The sequence below is a fragment of the Oncorhynchus gorbuscha genome, linkage group LG12, assembly GCF_021184085.1.
Source record: "Oncorhynchus gorbuscha isolate QuinsamMale2020 ecotype Even-year linkage group LG12, OgorEven_v1.0, whole genome shotgun sequence".
Taxonomy (NCBI): domain Eukaryota; kingdom Metazoa; phylum Chordata; class Actinopteri; order Salmoniformes; family Salmonidae; genus Oncorhynchus; species Oncorhynchus gorbuscha.
The window spans coordinates 12169813-12193992 of record NC_060184.1 but is presented as its reverse complement, the minus strand read 5'-3'; the positions used below and the strand labels follow the sequence as shown (position 1 = coordinate 12193992).

At 43.5% G+C, this 24180-nt stretch overlaps 1 protein-coding gene across 2 annotated transcripts; it reads left to right on the top strand.

Annotated features, from left to right (window-relative positions):
* The first annotated feature begins 5065 nt into the window (after positions 1-5065).
* On the top strand, positions 5066-14995 carry LOC123990536 (protein phosphatase 1 regulatory subunit 14B-like). 2 transcript variants are annotated; one of them, XM_046291120.1, is made up of 4 exons: positions 5066-5500; positions 11990-12070; positions 12355-12387; positions 14321-14995. In XM_046291120.1, exons 1-4 carry the CDS (start codon positions 5312-5314, stop codon positions 14381-14383), a joined length of 366 nt encoding a protein of 121 aa, XP_046147076.1. In that variant the 5' UTR covers positions 5066-5311; the 3' UTR covers positions 14384-14995. The 2 variants fall into 2 exon arrangements, with proteins under 2 accessions (XP_046147076.1, XP_046147077.1); XM_046291121.1 differs by lacking the exon at positions 5066-5500 and adding an exon at positions 7929-8362.
* Positions 14996-24180: the final 9185 nt, after the last annotated feature.

The following is a 24180-nucleotide window of genomic DNA, read 5'->3' as shown; positions in this document are numbered from 1 at the left end:
CCTAAACGGCGGGCCTAACAGGCTGACATAGACCAGAAATCAAGAAACACAAAAGAAACAGGTGCAACTAATAAGACTAAACCAACAAACAAGGGAAAAGGGATTGGTGGCGGGGACGAAGACCGCCGAGCACCGCCCGAACAGGCAGGGGAGCAGAGTCGTGACAGGTAGAATCTCTCCCTCAATACTGCATGGTATTTATGACTGATGTCAAATCTGACATGAGAGAGAGAGAGAGAGAGAGAGAGAGAGAGAGAGAGAGAGAGAGAGAGAGAGAGAGAGAGAGAGAGAGAGAGAGAGAGAGAGAGAGAGAGAGAAGGGGGAGCCATGTTATACACCCAAAAGCCCACATCGTGACACAGTATACAAGGACACAGGTCAAAGGTTAGACCTATACCTGCATAGTTACACTTAGTTCATGTCAACCATGTTTTTTTGTCAGAGCGTAAATGTTCAGGTTGATAGTGTAGTTCCTATTCACAACAATGATATAACATGTTGTAACAACATCAAACACTGCAGGTGACTAGCCTAGTCCCTGATCTGTTTGTGCTATCATGTCCGCTCGTTGGCATGACAATGAGTGACAAACTGAGTTGACATGATAGCACAAATAGATCTGGGACCAGGCTCAACAGGCTGAACAATCAACAATAATACAATTCTAATCTGAATCTGCCACGACTACGATTTGCTCCTCCTACTGCATTCATGCTTCAAGGGAAGGCATCATTTGTAAAGATCCAATGGTTGTGGAATTTTGTTGTTGTTGATGATGTCCGTAAGCAGGAAGTTGGCCAACTCTATTGATTACATCATATCACTAAGTCTACTTTTAAACTGTGTAAATGAAACAGTTGATGTTGAATGTATTTGGCAGCTAAAGGAGCTTTTGCATTTGTGTCTATTATGGATCCACATTAGCTGCTGCCAAGGCAGAAGCTATTGTTCCTGGGGTCCAGCAAAATTAAGGCAGTTATAACAATTTAACACGTTTCACAACACATTAAGTGTGTGCCCTCAGGCTACTACTCTACTACTACATACAGTTGAAGTCGGAAGTTTACACTACACTTAGCTTGTGTTTTTCAACTACTCCACAAATTTCTTGTTAACAAACTATAGTTTTGGCAAGACGGTTAGGACATCTACCTTGTGCATGACACAAGTAATTTTTCCAACAATTGTTTACAGACAGATTATTTCACTTATAATTCACTGCATCACAATTCCAGTGGGCCAGAAGTTTACATACACTAAGTTGCCTATGCCATTAAACAGCTTGGAAAATCCCAGAAAATTATGTCATTAGCCTTCTGATAGGCTAATTGACATAATTTGAGTCATTTGTAGGTGTCTATCTATTTCAAGGCTATTGTATTTCAAGTCCAATCGGTGCCTCTTTATTTGACATCATGGGAAAATCAAAAGAAATCAGCCAAGACCTCAGAAAAATAATTGTAGACCTCCACAGGTCTGGTTCATCCTTGGGAGAAATTTCCAAATGCCTGAAGGTACCACGCTTATCTGTACAAACAATAGTACGCAATTATAAACACCATGGGACTACGCAGCCGACATACCGCTCAGGAAGGAGACGCGTTCTGTCTCCTAGAGATGAACGTACTTTGGTGTAAAAAGTGCAAATCAATCCCAGAACAACAGCAAAGGACCTTGTGAAGATGCTGTAGGAAACAGGTTTAAAAGTATCTATATCCACAGTAAAATGAGTCCTATATCGACATAACCTGAAAGGCCGCTCTGCAAGTTAGAAGCCACTGTTCCAGAACCATCATAAAAAGCCAGACTACGGTTTGCAACTGCACATGGGGACAAAGATAATACTTTTTGGAGAAATGTCCTCTGGTCTGATGAAACAAAAATAGAACTGTTTGGCCATAATGACCATTATTATGTTTGGAGGAAAAAGGGGGAGGCTTGCAAGCCGAAGAATATCATCCCATCCATGAAGCACTGGGGTGGCAGCATCATGTTGTGGGGTGCTTTACTGCAGGAGGGACTGGTGCACTTCACAAAATAGATGGCATCATGAGGGAGGAAAATTATGTGGAAATATTGAAGCAACATCTCAAGACATCAGTCCAGAAGTTAATGCTTGGTCGCAAATGGGTCTTCCAAATGGACAATGACCCCAAGCATACTTCCAAAGTTGTGGCAAAATGGCTTAAGGACAACAAAGTCCAGGCATTGGAGTGGCCATCACAAAGCCCTGACCTCAATCCTATCGAACATTTGTTGGCAGAACTGAAAAAGCTTGTGCGAGCAAGGAGACCTTACAAACCTGACTCAGTTACACCAGCTCTGGCAGGAGGAATGGGCCAAAATTCACCCAACTTATTGTGGGAAGCTTGTGGAACGCTACCCAAAACGTTTGACCCAAGTTAAACAATTTAAAGGCAATGCTACCAAATACTAATTGAATGTCTTAATTTCTGACCCACTGGGAATGTGATGAAAGAAATAAAAGCTGAAATAAATCATTCTCTCTACTATTATTTTGACATTTCACATTCTATAAATAAAGTGGTGATCCTAACTAGAATTTTTACTTGGATTAAATATCAGGAATTGTGAAAAACTGCATTTAAATGTATTTGGCTAAGGTGTATGTAAACTTCAGACTTCAACTGTATCTACAGTACAAAATCAATGTGTACGTGTGTCTGTTTTAGGCAGTATTATCTAGTGCAAGGAGTATCCGGCCTGAAGTGGTGAAGGAGAGGTGTAGGCAACAGTAACAGGATCATGTGTGTGTGTGTGTGTGTGTGTGTGTGTGTGTGTGTGTGTGTGTGTGTGTGTGTGTGTGTGTGTGTGTGTGTGTGTGTGTGTGTGTGTGTGTGTGTGTGTGTGTGTGTGTGTGTGTGTGTGTGTGTGTGTGTGTGTGTGTGTGTGTGTGTGTGTTTGTGTGTGTCTCTTCACAGTCCCCGCTATTCCATAAGGTGTATTTTCATCAGTTTTTTAAATCTGATTCCACTGCTTGCATCAGATACTTGATATGGAATAGAGTTCCATGTAGTCATGTCTCTATGTAGTACTGTGTGCCTCCCATAGTCTGTTCTGGACTTGGGGACTGTAAAGAGACCTCTTGTGGCATGTCTTGTGGGGTGTGCATGGGTGTCTGAGCTGTGTGCTAGTAGTTTAAACAGACAGCTCGGTGCATTCAACATGTCACCTTTCATGTCACCTTTCACAAATACAAGAACGGATTAAGTCAATCTCTCCTTTACTTTGAGCCAGGAGAGATTGACATGCATATTGTTAATGTCAGCTCCGTGTACATTTAAGGGCCAGCCATACTGCCCTCATCTGTGCCAACTTACATTTTCACAAGTCCCTCTTTGTGACAACTGACCAATCGACTGGACAGTAGTTCAGGTGCAACAAAGAAGGCAGAACATATTTTATTATGGACAGACCTCTCCCCATCTTAGCTGCTGTTGCATTAATATGTTTTGACCATGACAGTTTACAATCAAGGGTTATTCCTAGCAGTTTATTCTCCTCAACTTTATCATTACAAGATTTAGTTGAGGTTTAGGGTTTATTTTCCTAAATGCAGTGCTTGTCGTTTTGGGAATATTTAGGACTAACCTATTTCTTACCACCCATTCTGAAACTGACTGCAGCTCTTTGTTAAACGATGCAGTGATTTCACTTGCTGTGATAGCTGACATATATAGTGTTGAGTCATCAGCATACATAGACACATAACCTTTACTCAGAGCCAGTGTCAGGTCATTAGTGAAGATTGAAAAAAGTAAGGGGCCTAGACAGCTGCCCTGGGGAATTCCTGACTATACCTGGATTATGTTGGAGAGGCTTCCATAAAAGAACACCCTCTGTGTTCTGTTAGACTGGTACCTCTCAATTCACAATATAGCAGGGCAGGGGATGTAAAGCCGGAACACTTACGCTTTTCCAGCAACAGATAGTTGATTGATAATGTTAAAAGCTGCACTAACAAAACAGCTCCCACAATTGTTTTATTATACATTTCTCTTAGCCAATCATCAGTCATTTGTGTACGTGCCTTCCATACTTGTTGAATCCCCATCCGTATATGCGTGCTGAAAATCAGTTTTTAATTTGTTTACTGTGAAATGGCATTGGATCTGGCTAAACACAATTTTTTCCAAACGTTTACTAAGGGTTGGTAACAGGCTGATTGGTCGATTGTTTGAGCCAGTAAAGGGTAATTAGCTGTTCTTGGGTAGCGGAATTACTTTTTCTTCCCTCCAGGCCTGAGGGCACACACTTTCTTGTAGGCTTAGATTAAAGAGATGGCAAATAAGAGTGGCAAAATCATCCACTATCATCCTCAGTAATTTTCCATCCAAGTTGTCAGACCCAGGTAGCTTGTCATTATTGATAGACAACAATATGTTTTTCACATGTTCCACACTCACTACGGAATGCATTTCATTATTTGGTCAGTTATGCATTGATGTGGGTTCAGAATTTGTTGTTGGCTTTCATTGCTGTTGTTCTCCTTCCCCTTCAAATAATTTCACTGTGGGGAAAAGAGTCGTGGATTCCATTCACAGTGAAGATATGGAAAAAGGAAGGTAAATTATCATTTACAATGCAAATGTTTTCTTTCTCAAGCAGATAGATGACTTGCAAAAAGTACTCTGCAATACTGTATATTTTTTAATGTATTTTCGAAATAAGGGCAGCAAGCCATCTGTCAAAATCTCCTCGTGTTGTGGCTTTGACACACACACAAACACACACACAAAAAGGAAAGGAAAGCATTTGCACTCTTACCATGTACAGAGCAAAGGCGAGAGACAGTCAGACAGAGGCAGAAAATAAACAAGTAAATCGACAGGAATAAAGAGAGGAGAGAGGAAGATGGGAGACGAAGAGGAGAGTGTAAGAGGAGCGAGGAAGAGGATAGGAAATTAAAGAAGAAGAGGGCACGCAAGGCAAAGGAGGAGGAGACTGAGAGGGGAGAGTGGAGAGAGACAGAGAGGGAGAGAGAGGGAGAGAGAGAGAGGGAGAGAGAGAGAGAGGGGGAAGGGTGGAGTCAAAGAGGGAGCCCCGGAGAAAGTAGGAGGAAATGACAGAGAGAAGGGAAAGCAGGGCAGAGGGAGAAAGAGAGGAGGCCATAGAGATAGAGAGAGATACAGAGGGGGTTTGGATGTAGGAATACACAGAAGAGAGAGCATAAGAGAAAGCCAGACAGACAGCAGTGCAGACAGACGGACAGCAGTGCAGACAGACAGACAGACATCATTATAGACAGACAGACACAGGCAGGCAGACAGACAGACAGACAGACAGAGGCATGTCCACCCAACCGGGTCCCCAGCACAGGGTCTTGTTCCAAACCCCAGGTGAGGAGAAGACGGAAGAGGAGCCTCCTCAACGCAGACTGGGAAAACTCACGGTCAAGTACAACCGCAAGGACCTGCAAAAGAGGCTGGACATCGAGGAGTGGATCGACGGGCAGCTGCATCTCCTGTTCGACTGCGAGGTGAGTTTAAGCTATCTTCTGATTTAAGGTCAGCTCCTTTTACACCAGTGTTGATCTTCACCATTGTGGTGTAATATATCAAAAACTAGTCCTGGACCAGTATCTTATTAGGGCATGATGTAAATATAATGGTAAAGTAAGCAAGTTTTAGTTTAGACAAGGGAGCTCCCATAGCGACAGTCGCCTGCTAGAGAAGGGGAGAAACAGAGTTTAGGAGAGGTGAGGGAAGAGGGGATAGTGCTCCCTTGTTAGAGAGGATAGAGAGAAGGAGATAAAGTTCAGTACTTTGGTTATTTCATGTTGTGACAGAATCTAGCTATCTTGGGATATTTCTCTGTGTGTTTCCAGAGCAGACAAACTGAATTGGGAACCTGAATGAGGCTGGGTGAGGCTAAGTATGAAGACTTGATTGACTCAAATAATTAGTCCCGGAACCAGAGGGAGCTCGGTCCAATTATAACCTCAGCTGTGGCAATTTGATTACCGGGCCCCTAGGAAATGCAATGGAAACTAACATTTGGGCTCCAGTTTTGGCTCCTTGTCAGTGAACCGTAACCCTTTTGTTTTGGGAGATAGAAGATAGTCGATAGAAGATAGTCGATAGATAGACGATAGATAGATGATAGATAGATAGACCATATATAGAAGATATATAGATGATACAAGATACTGTAGATGGCTGTGGAAACATATCCAGGGTCAGTTTATCCTCAATTAATCCTAACATTAGGATAATTTTGATTTGATTTGATTAACACATATCAGTATACACGTATTCATATTATGTGACCCATTAAACCAACTTCCGTTATAAATAGTCTAAAATCACATGTACTGTAAGTGAAGTACTAAAGTTCTCTAGAATTCTATTATTTCTACTTTGCCCTCCTGGAGGTCATTGTCAGGAACGCTGTCTTTTTTCACATGACCTTGGGACACAGTTGTCCCTTAGCCAGTGAAGCCTATATGGAAGTAAATAACTGGTGGCTAAAGAACCCAGTGTTTGAGAGAGAAAGGGGCCTAGTCAGGGTTCAACTAAGGCGTCATATGACCAGCAGCGTGGGTGACAATAGAGTCGGTGTGCTGGCCCCCATCCAATGTCCCCTTTGCCCCCATCCAATGTCCCCTTTGCCCCCATCCAATGTCTCCTTTGCCCCCATCCAATGTCTCCTTTGCCCCCATCCAATGTCCCCTTTGCCCCCATCCAATGTCTCCTTTGCCCCCATCCAATGTCCCCTTTGCTCCCAATCCATCCAATGTCTCCTTTGCCCCCATCCAATGTCCCCTTTGCTCCCATCCAATGTCTCCTTTGCCCCCATCCAATGTCCCCTTTGCTCCCATCCAATGTCTGCCCCCTTTGCCCCCATCCAATGTCCCCTTTGTCAATGTCCCCTTTGCCCCCATCCAATGTCCCCTTTGCCCCCATTGTAAGAAAGTCCATAATAAAAGTTGGCCTGAAACAATTTATTTTATTTAACCAGGTAAGTTGACTGAGAATTTACAGCAACGACCTGGGGAATAGTTACAGGGGAGAGGAATGAGCCAATTGTAAGCTGGGGATGATTAGATGACAACTTGGGAATTTAGCCAGGACACCAGGGTCAACACCCTACTCTTATGATAAGTACCATGGGATCTTTAATGACCTCAGAGGTCAGGACACCCGTTTAACGTCCCATCCGAAAGACGGCACCCTACACACTCCAGCATCCCCAATCACTGCCCTGGGGTATTGGGATATTTTTTTAGACCTGAGGAAAGAGTGCCTCGTACTGGCCCTCCAACACCACAGCAGCATCTGGTGTCCCATCCAAGGACTAACTCTGCTTAGCTTCAGAAGCAAGCCAGCAGTGGGATGCAGGGTGGTATGCAGGGTGGTATGCAGGGTGGTATGCAGGGTGGTATGCAGGGTGGTATGCTGCTATACAATGCACTGTATAGTACAGTGGTGGCCAAAAATATTTTACATAATCAATAATTGAATCAATGAAATACATCTTACATTTGCATCTTTAGTACTAACACCATGTCCAGTAGCTCTGATTGAAAGATAAAAGTTGATTATTAAAACTGAAACTGCTTTCACAGTGGAAGGCCTCACATTTGTATGGGTGGAGAAGTACAGTGAACTGGCCTGGGAAACCACCACCAGCTTATTATCATATTCCTTCAAAAGAATATTGTTAATTGTCCAGAAAGTTTCCTTGATATTTCGTCCCTGGTAGGCACTCATTGTTGTCTCTGAATAGTTGTTTCTTTGTTCCTATATTAATGGAAATACCAAAGTAGTGTACATCAGACTGTGTTGTGGGTTCAAATCAAGACAAAGCCATTTAATCTTGACATTCTCCAGGATGACCTCACTGCATTCATGATAAATGATCAGATAGCATTATTATTTTCCAAGACACTGAGGTTAGAAATAGTTCATACATGATTGAGAAAGGATGGAAAGATCAAAAGACAACAATCTACTTTTTACTCAATGAGTAAATACTGTAGCATTTTCCCAAGTAGCAGTCAGTACGTGTGTTCTATTTGATTTATGCCAGTGGAAAGAAAGTAGGAATTGAGTAAAGGAGCTTGCCAAGTGATACAAGGAAGGTCTGAAGTGGTTTGCTATGGGGGGAAAAACTAAAGTAATCTGGACTTTATTAATATTCACTAAACTAAAAGGAAAACATTGTAGAAGCAGAAACATATCCATTACCCTCCAGTATGCCACAAAGGTGGTTTAAGCTGCCACTAACACACAGGTCAGAGGTCACATTCTTTTTTTGTGTGGGGTTCATTCCAAAAAACAAAATGGCTGACTTATTGACTTCCCCCTGCAGAGAAAATCCTCTCTGCATGCTATGGCAGGTAAGTGATTACCTTCATCAGTTAGCCTACCAAGATTTAACATGTTTGCCCACAGTGTAGATAAAGGCACTGAACATTTCTTGCTCAAAGATTCTTGACTTGATTAATATTCTGGGGATCAGCTTAATTTCTCAGCTATTTGTGCTTAAACCTTCTCTTAGCTTCACACGGTGAATGACATTGGCTTCCCAATACCTAAACTAATTTCCCCCTAAATTATAGAACCTGAGCTTTAATGGTTTAGTAATAGTTGGTTTCAGATTATAGAGTACCGATGATGAGTGTATGGTGTTGAATGCAGGCAGGGATGGTACATACTGGCCGCATAAACACAATCTATGAAACTAGTCCTAGCTGTTGTTAAATTCCACAGGGTTTGTAATACAATGTGTGTTTTTAAAGAGAAAAATGGCAAAAAAAGATATCAAGCTACCGATAAAGTCTACCCCTGGAACCACATGTGAATTAAGGAATAACCTTCAATAATTCAACACATGACCCTAGGCATCTGTGTCGAAATACCCCACAGCTTAACCTTAAGCATCAGCTGCCAAAATTCCTTAATTGGAACCCCTGTACTATACCTATAAAGAGGTGTCATTGTGTGGATTTGAATGGAGTTTAATGGACAACTACATATGTAGGATCTTAATTTGATCACTCTCACACTGAGAATGTTCCTGCCAATCAGGCCTTGCAAACTTGTTGTGTATTTGAGTTTTAAAAAGGTTTATAACATTTGTCATTTTCACTTAGAAATTTGACTTGATTTGCCCTAATGAAAAATGTATTAACCCCTACAAAAATGTCCAAAAATTATAATCCACATTATTATTCACATGTCCTGTTGCTGCAAGATTATTTTCCTGCTCTAACAAATTGGTTCAAAATAAGATCCTACATCTGAAGTTTACCACAGGAGGGGTGAACATAACTTTTAAAGCTCCAAGGTCATACAATACAAAACATTAGCTAATGTATTGCATTTAAGGGATAATGGCCCATTTAGCTCGCAGGGTTAGCCTTATCTAGCTTTATAGCCTAATGATTTTCCTTGTCCTCGTTTTATGATCATTACTTCTAAGAGTCTGACTGTTGCTGACAAGCTTGTTCTGGCTTTCCAGAGTTGTGATGCTAAAGGCTGCCGTGTCAGCGGAATGGGCTGTCTTGTAGATTTAGATGAGCCAGAGGGACTGCATTTAGTTCCAGTTGCAAAGGGGACAAAAAGTACACCCATTCATTAAATAAAACATTATTTGTCACATGCGGTGTAGACCTTACTGTGAAATGCTTCCTTACAATCCCTTAACCAACCATTTTTTTTAAAGTAAGAATATATTTACTAAAAAAATAAAGATAATAAACCAAAGTAAAAAAATACAAATAAAAAAAGGTACACAATAAATTAACAACAACGAAGCTAAATACAGGGGGTACCGAGTCAATGTGCGGGGATAGATGTTAGTCGAAGTATTTGAGGTAATATGTACAGTGCATTTGGAAATTATTCAAACCCCTTCACTTTTTCCACATTTTGTTAAATCCTCATCAATCCACACACATCTACACCCAATGACAAAGCAAAACCTGGTTTTTAGACATTTTTGCAAATGTATTAAAATTGAAAAACAGATACATTATTTAAAAAAGGATTCAGACCCTTTGCTATGAGACTCGAAATTGAACTCATGTGTATCCTGTTTCCATTGATCATTCTTGAGATGTTTCTACAACCTGCGGTAAATTCAACTGATTTAGAAATTATTTGGAAAGGCACACGCCTGTCTATATAAGGTCAAACAGTTGACAGTGCATGTCAGAGCAAAAACCAAGCCATGAGTTCGAAGGAATTCGAGCCACAGATCTGGGGAAGGGTGTCAAAAAAATTCTGCTGCATTGAAGGTCCCCAAGAACACAGTGGCCTCCATCATTCTTAAATGGAAGAAGTAGACAGGCCCTGGATGGCAGGAAGTACTACCCTCTGATTGATTGAAGCACTATCCTCTGTAGCGTACTAACCTCATTGGTCTATAACTATATTTTCTATTGGGCAGAATGTGTTTGCTCCTTGATGCCTTCTCAGTTAGTGGAACTAACTAAGAGAAAAAATAAAGGAAGTTAAAGTTGATTAAAAAAATGTCACTACAATAAGCTAGAATGTATTTTGGAAAGCATCCCTGTTTTATCTCAACCTAACAGAAAACAAACAGGGCAAGGCCAAACTTCCTTCTTGCCCACAATTTCCTGTTCTGGAATGGTACAACAAAAAGGTACCATAATGCGTGAGATGACAACTGTAAATTAAGAGCTTTATAATTAGCCTGTTTGTCAGTTGAAATGCAGCTCTAAATAAGTTGCAAAGTCATTTTGAGGTTTGAAAAATGTATGCACTGTACACATGATTGCGGTTCTTGAAAACCATTTCAGTGCCCAACCCATTTTCTCCATTATCCTCCCTTATGCTGTTGAAAAGCAACATCTCAACACAAATGACAAATGATCTTCATGCATTAATTAGACACAAAAATGATGCTGTGTGGAATAAGAACCTTTTTGTCTTTGCGTAAGTGTGCAGGGAACATTAGGTGCACTTGTGTTTTGTTTTCCTGGCTGTTTCCCCACTCATTAATGATGTCAACAGTCATTTCCCATCTTCTACTGTCAGGATCAGCAGCCATTTTGTCTCATTAGACAAATTGTAGGTACAATAGGGAACAGATTTACTAGTATAGGCCAACATACTCATGAAATGATCGTTGAAAACTAAGGATCATTTCAATGGAAGCTAATTTGCAAGGGAAAGTGTTCTCTGGGTAAATCTTGTGATCTAATAATAATAATAATAATAATAATATATGCCATTTAGCAGACGCTTTTATCCAAAGCGACTTACAGTCATGTGTGCATACATTCTACGTATGGGTGGTCTTAATAGCCCTCTCTATGCCTAAACCTCTTCCTGGAGATCTACCATCCACATTATGTCAGAAGTTTGCGATAGTTCATTGATATTAAAATGGAGAAACAGTGTGAATGGGAATTGTAGAGTTATAGGTGCACAATATGTTCTCTTTATTGTGGTTGTTTACTTTTAAAGTATGTCATTGGCTCTTTGGTCGCTGTGGCTGCATGATTAGTGGGACAACTGTGGTCCACCAAAGCTCAGTGTATGCCAGGGAATGTTGTGCTTGTTGGCCGTCAACACAAAAGGCTAAGTGTCTGAACTATTATCTGTGCGTGACTGTGTGGGTCACAAAAAATGCTATCACTTCCTATCAACATGGAAATCTGCTGGCAACCAACAACAAAAAGGAGGGAAAAAAGGGAATGTTTTTATTTGCTTTGTTCATTTCACAGTGATCGTTTTGTGTGTGTGTGTCATCCATCAACAATCAGGTTCATGAAAATTGTTGAGTGAGAAAGAAACGGATGCCCTTTCTCAGAATGTATATTCTGGATGAAGAAATACATTAGTGTACAGTTGACAGAGAGGACATTAAGACTCAGAATAGCCTTTTTTTCATTGGTTAAATGTATTATTAGAATAAATGGAGAGTTATCTTGTTGACATTTGGGTTCTTGTTTTATTCCAGTTCTCTCGTTGTTTGTGTTTTGCCTTTCTTTCAGGAGGAGGATATTCCAGAGTTAGAAATTGACATGGATGAGTTGCTGGATCTATCAGACGCAGAACAGAGAGCAAAGCTACATGTGAGCTCAAAATCTTTGGTCTATTCAGACCTGGGTACAAATACTATTTATCTTCCTGCAAATACTGTAGCTGTGCTTACTTGAATTTGGCTGGCATTGGAACAGTCCCCAAAGTGCAAAACTCAGCCCATCTGGCATTGACAGGCTCAACCAAACGCTCAAACTATTTGAACGAAAACTAAAGCTATTTCAACCCTGTTCTAAATCTGTCAAAAACACCTTGTGTTTTTTGAATAAAGAGTCAGAGTGAAAGGGTTCATGGTTTCCCATTTCTATTTCTACAGGACCTTCTTCAAGACTGTGACAAGCCCAAAGAGGTAAGGAAGCACCAAACAAATTGCATTGAGAGGCAAGGCCCTTTGGATTTGATAATGTAGTTAGCAGTGGAGGCTGCTGATGGGAGGACGGCTCATAATAATGTCCGGAATGGAATAGTATCAAACATGTGTTTGGTGCTATTCCATTACACTCCATTCCATTCATAGCCATTCCACTCCATTCATAGCCATTCCATTCATAGCCATTACACTCCATTCATAGCCATTACACTCCATTCCAGTCATTTTATGAGCCATCCACCCCTAAACAGCTTCACTCTGAGCCCCATGCACATTCAGCTGAGAGAAAGGAAAAGCCTGATATAGTAACTACCACGGTATTGGCTATTTCAAAGTTAGCTACTTGAAGGATGTGGAAACTGTTATTGACACGCTAATGATGGGTGAGGCACCGTTTAATGAATAATCCAATGATACAGGCAATCCTTCTAACGGGAGGCAGATAGCCTTCGAGGTTAGAGCGTTGGACCAGTAACCTAAAGGTTGGTGGTTTGAATTCCAGAGCCGACAAGGTGAAAACCCAACTGCTCCAGGGGCGCTGGACAATGGTGACCCTGGCCGTGACCCCACTCCCTGTGGGTGTCTCAGGGAGAGTTGGGATATGGTGACCCTGGCCCTGACCCCACTCCCTGTGGGTGTCTCAGGGAGAGTTGGGATGTGGTGACCCTGGCCCTGACCCCACTCCCTGTGGGTGTCTCAGGGAGAGTTGGGATATGGTGACCCTGGCCCTGACCCCACTCCCTGTGGGTGTCTCAGGGAGAGTTGGGATATGGTGACCCTGGCCGTGACCCCACTCCCTGTGGGTGTCTCAGGGAGAGTTGGGATATGGTGACCCTGGTGACCCCACTCCCTGTGGGTGTCTCTGGTGACCCTGGCCCTGACCCCACTCCCTGTGGGTGTCTCAGGGAGAGTTGGGATACCCTGGTGACTGTGGGTGTCCTGGCCCTGACCCCACTCCCTGGGTGTCTCAGGGAGAGTTGGGATATGGTGACCCTGGCCCTGACCCCACTCCCTGTGGGTGTCTCAGGGAGAGTTGGGATGTGGACCCCACTCCCTGTGGGTGTCTCAGGGAGAGTTGGGATATGGTGACTCCCTGTGGGTGTCCCTGTGACCCCCTGACCCCACTCCCTGTGGGTGTCTCAGGGAGAGTTGGGATGTGGTGACCCTGGCCCTGACCCCACTCCCTGTGGGTGTCTCAGGGAGAGTTGTGATATGGTGACCCCTGGCCCTGACACCGCTCCCTGTGGGTGTCTCAGGAAGAGTTGGGATATGGTGACCCTGGCCCTGACCCCACTCCCTGTGGGTGTCTCAGGGAGAGTTGGGATATGGTGACCCTGGCCCTGACCCCACTCCCTGTGGGTGTCTCAGGGAGAGTTGGGATATGGTGACCCTGACCCCACTCCCTGTGGGTGTCTCAGGGAGAGTTGGGATATGGTGACCCTGACCCCACTCCCTGTGGGTGTCTCAGGGAGAGTTGGGATATGCAAGAAACACATTTCCATGACACACTGATGCTTGTACAAGTGTGTAACAGGACAAATATAAGCAGCCCCTAAATGTTTGATTATTATCTTGTGATGTGCGGTTAAAAAACGGTGAATCTTCCGTTGACCCATGCGTGACTGCTACTTGTTTACCTGGGCCCTCATACAGACGACCCCAGGACCTGACCCCACCACACAACCCCTTACCCCAGTGAGACTGCTCTCTAGTGGTGAGAAGTGACAGCCCAAAACAAACCCAAACATACACCCTATCAAAATGTCTCATACAACCACAACATGTGAGATATAATCCCACTAAGTTTCCATAAACACACCTAAAACTGTGTTGTGCCTGCACGTATTTACTGGTTAACCTGGAAACAGGATAACCACCTCTCACTCACATCTTCTCTACTGTTTCCTGACAGGACTTCATCGACGGCTTGCTGTATCGTATGAAGGGACTTCGCAAGATGTCCCTGAAAAAATGAACAAACGTTGGAGCCGGAGACCATGTGAAATGAGACACCATTCTCTCTCACCTGTAGCTGTGGATGTGTGTACAGTGACAGTCCTCATGTATCTAGATATATCCTATATGTATCCACAATCTGCACTATCGGTGTCTATATTAGTGGTTGGCAGCACTTGTCAAAGAGGGTCCCCATGGCCAGTCCGTCCTGGCCTTATATTATTAGGACCATTTGATACCATATATGTCTTACTCACATAAGCCTGGTGGGTCTTCCAATGGGGCATCTGTGTAAAACTGAGATTAAATATGACATGATATAGCATAGCGATGTCCTACTAGATTCAAACACCTCTTGGGATCAGTTGCCTCTGAAGTAGAATGAGAGATCATCCAGTCTAGTGTTGATGGATTATCCAGTCTATCGTTTATGTTGATGTTTTTCACTGTTATGTTACAGAATGGTTCACCAATTCACCATGGCCTGGTTTGTTATGTTCTTCTGTGTTAATGGACACTTCTGGCATTTTGAATAATCAGATCACAGATAATTGTTATGTTGACATTCTTTTTGTATTTTTTTTATTCTTTTTATTAAATGTTTTCTCTGATGAATCCCCTGCTATGACTAGCCCAAGAATATACTGTCGTGTCTTTGGCTATGCCGGATTAAGTAATATGACATGCTATTCTATATTAATATCACCTGATTGAGCTAATCATGTAAATGTAATTAACTAGAGAGTCAGGCACCACAAAATAATATTTATAGAGCTGTTATCTTCCGAATAAACTCTTAAAGACCTAGTAATATTTTACATCAATAGCAGTCAACATTAATCATCACCATAATTCAGTCTCATCTGAAAGTTGTAGATTCTTAGTTATCTGCACGAACCCTGGCTAACAATTTGAATCAGCAATACAAAATTGGGTTTAATTATTTATTTACTAAATACCTAACTAATCACACAGAATTACACATACACAATTAATCATAACTTGATTACAAACTACGTCATAAAGGAAAACGTCCCTAGTGGGCAGAACAGATATGACAGCTTGTTACACAAAGGAAAAGGGCTGGGTTTGAGCGAAAGAGCCGGAAGACTGAGGAACAAAGGGAAGAAGCTGTGCTATCGGAAATACAGTATCTTATGCATTCTAAATTACAGCCCATTTGGAAAAGGAAAATGCTATAAATATTTACTCTGAGCTGTGCTTTAGTAGGTTGGTGGTAGATAGAAGAGCGTGTTGCCAAACCGAGTCCTCTATCCTTTGAAGAATGTCTCTGGTGGTCAATTGGATAAGTTGTAGTAACCTCGTTGTGTGATAGATGGGATACTCTGTCTGTTCCTTCATAACCCTCGTTTGCAGCAGCTGTTGCTAACTCAACGGCTAGGAGGTATCACTTCTGTAGTGAATACGAGTTCAAAGTTCATACCATTCGTAACCAAAGCTCACGCTGATGTTGGCTTCGTACTGTAGTTATTATCTGAACCATTCTGACATAGGACCATCATCAGAACAGAAAGTTATGTTGTCGTCAAGGCTTTATATAGGAAGGGAGAAAAGGGGTGTGTTTCATAGTTTACAACCTCTGTCTCTTCACGTGGGCGGGCCACTGAGTGAGCAGCCCTAACTTATGTAAAGCCACATCTCACATTTTTGAAGCTAAAATCACATTTCATCCCATCACAAATAATTTCATATTCAAACATTTAAATTGAACAACAATTCCATGTAAATCTGTTAACTCTGATGTGTAGACTGTAGTTGTAGAGACACTGTAGAGTTTATGTCATCTTATCATTGATGAGAATGTCTCAGATTACAACCGAATTGACATCATATTCATTAATTACCACCACATATGTTCCATTGGTCGGATTACCAGAATATAGTTAATTTCCCCCCACCTTCTGACGTACCCAGAATCTCTATGTTAACCAAGGGTTTTGCAAATGTAACCTCAGTAGGGTAGAGAGACAAAAAAGGGGGGACTGTCATAAACCTATCCCCCAGGCCAATGTCATGACAGTACTGTAAATATGGTTACTAATATTTTTGTTTAGCTTAAAGTATTGTTTTAAAAGAGGCAGTGCTCTCATTAACAGTTACATCGGAATTTCAAATGTGATCTCCAATAGAAAATATGTGTACTGTGATGTTACCTATGATATTCTGGAAAATATCACCTAAAACAAATTCACTTCAATCCATAAAAGGGCAGTTAGGCATCACAAAATGTCGACGAGCCTTGGAACCGCTATGGATCCCAATGGGGGGGATCGAAACTTTTTCTCTTTGTGAATTTCAATAAATCAGTGGAAGCATATCAGAGTTTTGACATTCTTCAGGGCAGAAGGTAGCAGAGTGTTAAGCCAGTAACCAAAAGGTGGCTGGTTCGAGTATCCGAGCCGGCAAGGTGAAAAATGTGTTGCTGTGTACTTGAGCAAGGCACTTAACCTTAAATTGATCCAGGGACGCTGTACTAGTATGGCTGACCCTGTTAAACAACACATTTCACTGCACCTATCTGTAAAACAACACATTTCACTGCACATATCTGTAAAACAACACATTTCACTGCACATATCTGTAAAACAACACATTTCACTGCATCTATCTGTAAAACAACACATTTCACTGCACCTATCTGTAAAACAACACATTTCATTGCACCTATCTGTAAAACAACACATTTCACTGCACATATCTGTAAAACAACACATTTCACTGCACATATCTGTAAAACAACACATTTCACTGCACCTATCTGTAAAACAACACATTTCACTGCACATATCTGTAAAACAACACATTTCACTGCACATATCTGTAAAACAACACATTTCACTGCATCTATCTGTAAAACAACACATTTCACTGCACCTATCTGTAAAACAACACATTTCACTGCACCTATCTGTAAAACAACACATTTCACTGCACCTATCTGTAAAACAACACATTTCACTGCACATATCTGTAAAACAACACATTTCACTGCATCTATCTGTAAAACAACACATTTCACTGCACCTATCTGTAAAACAACATATTTCACTGCACCTATCCAGTGTTTGTGACAATACAAATATTTAATTAAACGTAATTTATTTAATTTGAGGCAGGTTCAAACTACTCCCAAATGTTCTTACCATTGAATTAGTTTATATATTATATTCCATTTTCTGACACATTTTTTTTCTTCTTTTCTACTGCCCTTTTTAAAATCTATTTATACTGAATACAAATAAAACGTAAGGGAATGTGGTTTATCGCCCGGCTCATAATTCGACACCTTACAGCAGTTGACAGACAATTGTAATCCAGGGATTACAAATTAGCCAACGACCACCTCAACAACCACCAACTAATACAAATGAGCTTGTTTTTTTTGTGTTACATAACACATACAGTATATACTGTTTTATATATTGTATCATATTACAGTAAAGAGCATACCTTGACAAAATGATATAGCCTATATAGACTGTTTCCCTAACTGGATAAGAGTGTAATATCTTTCTTCTTAGTGTATTTTTCTCCTAAACATACTGTATCTTTCTCCTTACTGTAGTTACTGTACATGACTGTCTGTCTTTGCCAGATACATTTCATCGGCTCTTATCTAACCATGGAGGAGTGATCGGGTGTTACACTTCAGGGAAAGATGGATGCAGTTGGATACAGGGGTGGCAAATTGTCACGGATCCCCCGGTACTGCTGCTCATTCCTTGCACCAGTACCGGAGGTCTATGACACCGGCCTCTAGGTGTCATTGAACTGTTTCATTATGCACACCTGGTTCCCATTTCTCTTGATTAGTAATTGTATAATTGTCCCTTTGTTCACCATTGTCCTTGTCAGTTATTGTCCCCATGTCTGTTGGTCTTGTGAATACCTGTGCTTTGTTGTTTCGGCTTTCGTGCTGCGCATTTGTTATTATGGGTCAGTTGGATACAGGGGTGGCAAATACCCTTTTTGAAGGTTGTTGCGTAGAAAACAGTCAAATTAAAGAAAAATAAAGTGTTTTCCCGGCAGGTAGCATAGTGGTTAGAGCATTGGGCTAGGAACCAAAAGGTTGCTGGATCAAATTCCCGAGCTGACAAAGTAAAAATCTGTTGTTCTGCCCCTGAACAAGGCAGTTAACCCACTGTTCCCCGGTAGGCTGTCATTGTAAATAAGAATTTGTTCTTAACAACCTCTTAAGGATCCATCCCTTTTTTTCAATTTTCGCCTAAAATTACATACCCAAATCTAACTTCCTGTAGCTCAGTTCCTGAAGCAAGGATATGCATATTCTTGGTATTCTTGGTACAGGAAACACTTTGAAGTTTGCGGAAATGTGAAAAGAATGTACGAAAATATGACACATTAGATCTGATAAAAGATAATACAAAGGATTTTTTTATATATATTTTTTTACCATCATCTTTGAAATTAAAGGCCATAATGTAGAAAGGCCATAATGTATTATTCCAGCCCAGTTGCAATTTAGATTTTGTCCGCTAGATGGCAGCAGTGTATGTGCAAAGTTTTACATTGATCCAATGAACCATCGCATTTCTGTTCAAAATTTTGGCATGACTGCCCAAATGTGCCTAATTTGTTTATTAATAACTTTTCATGTTCAAAACTGTGCACTCTCTTAAAACAATGGCATGGTATCATTTCACTGTAATAACTACTGTAAATTGGACAGTGCAGTTAGATGAACAAGAATTTCAGCTTTCTGGCAATATCAGATATGTCTATGTCCTGGGAAATGTACTTGTTACTTTTATCCTTATGCTAATCACATTAGCCTACGTTAGCTCAACCGTCCCACAGGGAACCCACCCACCCTGAAGAAGTTTTTTTAACTGACTTAACTTAAGGTAAAATATATATATATATAATATTTAAATATTTATATATATTAAAATATTTAAATATATTGAACAAAACTATAAACACATCATGTAAAGTGTTATGTACTGAAATAAAAGATCCCAGAAAGTTTACATATGCACAAAAAACATATTTCTGTCAAGTTGTTTTGTCCCTGTAAGTGAGCATTTCTTATTTGCCAAAGAAAATCCATCCACCTGAAAGGTGTGGCATATCAAGAAGCTGATTAAACAGCATGATCATTACACAGGTGCACCTTGTGCTGGGGACAGTAAAAGGCCACTCTAAAATGTGCAGTTTTTTGACACAACACAATGCCACAAACGTCTTAAGTTTTGAGGGATCGTGCAATTGGCATGATGACTGCAGGAATGTCCACCAGAGTGTTTGCCAGATAATTAAATGTTAATTTCTCTACCATAAGCCACCTCCAATGTAGTTTTAGAGAACTTGGCAGTACGTCCAACCGGCCTCACAGCAGCAGACTACGTGTAACCGCACCAGCCCAGGACCTCCACATCCAGCTTCTTCACCTGTTGGATAGTCTGAGACCAGCCACCTGGACAGCTGATGAAACGGAAGATTATTTCTGTAAGTAATAAAGTCCCTTTTAGGGGAAAAACTCATTCTGATTGGCTGGGCCTGGCCCACCCACTTGGGAGCCAGAACCACCCATGGCAGCACCCCTGCCCAGTCATGTGAAATCCATAGATTAGGGCCTAATGAACTGATTTCAAATGACTGATTTCCTGATATGAACTGTAACTCAGAAAAATCATTGAAATTGTTGCATGTTGCATTTATATTTTTGTTCAGTATTACAGGCTGCACTGCATTATTAGTGAACTGTGTGCTGGCTTCGGAAGTTTAGAATATCTCTCCTCTTTCTCTTAAAGTTTTCACATTCCAATCCAGTAGAGCCTCAACTGTATTTTGACCTGCATGTTACGCCTGCCAAGAAAGAGTAGAAGGATAGTGTGAATCTAGAAAGCTTGAGGGTATTCGATGAATCTGGCTCAGGTGCCATGAGGGTATTCGATGAATCTGGCTCGGGTGCCATGAGGGTATTCGATGAATCTGGCTCGGGTGCCGTGAGGGTATTCGATGAATCTGGCTCGGGTGCCATGAGGGTATTTGATGAATCTGGCTCGGGTGCTATGAGGGTATTCGATTAATTTGGCTCAGGCGCCCGGGTAATTGTGTTTTACATAGGGCAAAAGTTAATTGCATTAGTTTTGGAACCGTTCGGGCCAAATGCCCAGTTTAAAGCCCTTGGGAAGTCGCCTTAAAACAAAAGTAACATAATTAAGCACGAGGTACGCTTCTTTGTTTTCACATGCAAAAGGGTTTGCTTTTGGTAAAAATCTGCCTTCCCAATGACAACTATTTTGAAAAGAGATGTTTCTGGACGATGCACCATGCTGCCTTGTTGACAACATGACAGAGTGGCTCAGATTACTGTTCCATTTGAAAAGGGTGCTCCTCCAATAGCCCTTTTGCCTGGTCATGTCACAGGCCTTTGGCCGGTGCCCAGGGGCTCAGAATAATCTAATCTACCCATTTCTACGGAAGTGCAGTGACATTATCCACTCAGAGAGGAGAAAAAATATGGCGGAAGGGGAATGATGAAGTGGATTCGGAATCTCATGGATGTAAAATCAAGGAGAATTGGAATATTGTCCAAAAGAATGGAAAACGGAGCAAACTAGACTACAGTGATGAGAATGTCACTTCGTATCTTGTAGGAGTATAGTTTATAAATGAGGAGCAGATGATCGGATTACCAATCTTGAAGAATCCATTTGAGATATCCAGACTGGTGAAGAGAGTGCTGGGTAAAGTGAAGGCTGTGAGGATCATGAGACGCGGCCTGGTTTAGATGTTTTGTGCTTCTGAGGATCAGAAGAAACGTGTGTTGCGTCTCACCCGATTTGATAGGTTTGAAGTGTTGTGTGTGTGTCTCTTAGGAACAGGGCACCCCTCAAGGGGGTTATATGTGGAGTCACGTGGGAAGTAGATGTTGAAAAATATTCCTGGAGTGATTGATGCACTTCAGATTAATTGTGTGGTGAAGGGTGAAAAAGTGAAGATGGCTTAAGGGCCTGAAAAATCTGTTTATTTTTTAATTTTTTATATGGAGTCTCTCCCTACTCCAGTGCAGTTAGAGTAAATTAACTACAGAGTTAGAGCCTTTATCCCAAAACCAATGCAGTGGGATCATTGTAAAGCTTTTGGTCATGTTTTGAGCGTTTGCAGAAGGGAGAAACTGAGATGTCCAAGTTGTGGAAAATATCATATTATATGTTATTAAAGTGATGAAAATGTGACATGTTGCAATTGTGGTGGGAACCATGAAGCCAAGTCTTTCAAATGCCCCACAAGGGTGAAAGAAAATGAGGTGGCCAAAGTCAGGGCTATCCAGAGCTTATCACATGCAGCAGCTGTTAAAAGGGTTGAGGGTGTGAATGGGGTCCATGGTGGTGGATAGGCCTTCACTCCAGGCTGCAGGGGTTCCCTTTCACTTGCAGGATCCTGCCATTTAAAATGTTACGGTGGACTTTGTGGCCATTGTACCTATGGTGATAAATGGCACTGCCAAGGTGGAGAGAAGGTCCAGTAAGATAGAAATCATTGTGGAAGCGGCAGAGAGGTTCCTGGGGCTAAAAGATTTCCTGGGAAGGAGTTACATGGAATATTTTCACAAGCCGTACCACCCTCTCAGGCCCTAGAGCCATACCACCTTCTCAGGCCCTAGAGCCATACCACCTTCTCAGGCCCTAGAGCCGTACCACCCTCTCAGGTCCTAGAGCCGTACCACCCTCTCAGGTCCTAGAGCCGTACCACCCTCTCAGGCCCTAGAGCCTTACCACCCTCTCAGGCCCTAGAGCCTTACCACCCTCTCAGGCCCTAGAGCCTTACCATCCTCTCAGGTCCTAGAGCCGTACCACCCTCTCAGGCCCTAGAGCCGTACCACCCTCTCAGGCCCTAGAGCCGTACCACCCTCTCAGGCCCTAGAGCCGTACCACCCTCTCAGGCCCTAGAGCCGTACCACCTTCTCAGGCCCTAGAGCCGTACCACCCTCTCAGGCCCTAGAGCCGTACCACCCTCTCAGGTCCTAGAGCCGTACCACCCTCTCAGGCCCTAGAGCCGTACCACCCTCTCAGGCCCTAGAGCCGTACCACCCTCTCAGGCCCTAGAGCCGTACCACCCTCTCAGGCCCTAGAGCCGTACCACCCTCTCAGGCCCTAGAGCCGTACCACCCTCTCAGGCCCTAGAGCCGTACCACCCTCTCAGGCCCTAGAGCCGTACCACCTTCTCAGGCCCTAGAGCCGTACCACCCTCTCAGGCCCTAGAGCCGTACCACCCTCTCAGGTCCTAGAGCCGTACCACCCTCTCAGGCCCTAGAGCCGTACCACCCTCTCAGGCCCTAGAGCCGTACCACCCTCTCAGGCCCTAGAGCCGTACCACCTTCTCAGGCCCTAGAGCCGTACCACCCTCTCAGGCCCTAGAGCCGTACCACCCTCTCAGGCCCTAGAGCCGTACCACCTTCTCAGGCCCTAGAGCCGTACCACCCTCTCAGGTCCTAGAGCCGTACCACCCTCTCAGGCCCTAGAGCCGTACCACCCTCTCAGGCCCTAGAGCCGTACCACCATCTCAGGCCCTAGAGCCGTACCACCCTCTCAGGCCCTAGAGCCGTACCACCCTCTCAGGCCCTAGAGCCGTAACACCCTCTCAGGCCCTAGAGCCGTACCACCCTCTCAGGTCCTAGAGCCGTACCACCCTCTCAGGTCCTAGAGCCGTACCACCCTCTCAGGCCAGGCCCCCTCTCAGGCCTAGAGCCGTACCACCCTCTCAGGCCCTAGAGCCGTACCACCCTCTCAGGCCCTAGAGCCGTACCACCCTCTCAGGCCCTATAGCCGTACCACCCTCTCAGGCCCTAGAGCCTTACCACCTTCTCAGGCCCTAGAGCCGTACCACCCTCTCAGGCCCTAGAGCCGTACCACCCTCTCAGGCCCTAGAGCCGTACCACCCTCTCAGGTCCTAGAGCCGTACCACCCTCTCAGGCCCTAGAGCCGTACCACCCTCTCAGGCCCTAGAGCCGTACCACCCTCTCAGGTCCTATAGCCGTACCACCCTCTCAGGCCCTAGAGCCGTACCACCCTCTCAGGCCCTAGAGCCGTACCACCCTCTCAGGCCCTATAGCCGTACCACCCTCTCAGGCCCTAGAGCCTTACCACCTTCTCAGGCCCTAGAGCCGTACCACCCTCTCAGGTCCTAGAGCCGTACCACCCTCTCAGGCCCTAGAGCCGTACCACCCTCTCAGGCCCTAGAGCCGTACCACCCTCTCAGGCCCTATAGCCGTACCACCCTCTCAGGCCCTAGAGCCTTTACCACCCTCTCAGGTCCTAGAGCCGTACCACCCTCTCAGGTCCTAGAGCCGTACCACCCTCTCAGGCCCTAGAGCCGTACCACCTCTCAGGCCCTCAGCCGTACCACCCCTCAGGCCCTAGAGCCGTACCACCCTCTCAGGCCCTAGAGCCGTACCACCCTCTCAGGCCCTAGAGCCGTACCACCCTCTCAGGCCCTAGAGCCGTACCACCCTCTCAGGCCCTAGAGCCGTACCACCCTCTCAGGCCCTAGAGCCGTACCACCCTCTCAGGCCCTAGAGCCGTACCACCCTCTCAGGCCCTAGAGCCGTACCACCCTCTCAGGCCCTAAAGCCGTACCACCTTCTCAGGTCCTAGAGCCGTACCACCCTCTCAGGTCCTAGAGCCGTACCACCCTCTCAGGCCCTAGAGCCGTACCACCCTCTCAGGTCCTAGAGCCGTACCACCCTCTCAGGCCCTAGAGCCGTACCACCCTCTCAGGCCCTAGAGCCGTACCACCCTCTCAGGCCCTAGAGCCGTACCACCCTCT

What these genes read in the sequence shown, in the direction of transcription:
- LOC123990536 (XM_046291120.1), top strand. Translation starts at nt 5,312, where the DNA reads ATGTCCACCCAACCGGGTCCCCAGCACAGGGTCTTGTTCCAAACCCCA. An exon ending in AACAGAGAGCAAAGCTACAT is followed by an intron (nt 12,071 to 12,354) that starts GTGAGCTCAAAA and finishes CTATTTCTACAG; the next exon opens with GACCTTCTTCAAGACTGTGA. An exon ending in ACTGTGACAAGCCCAAAGAG is followed by an intron (nt 12,388 to 14,320) that starts GTAAGGAAGCAC and finishes GTTTCCTGACAG; the next exon opens with GACTTCATCGACGGCTTGCT.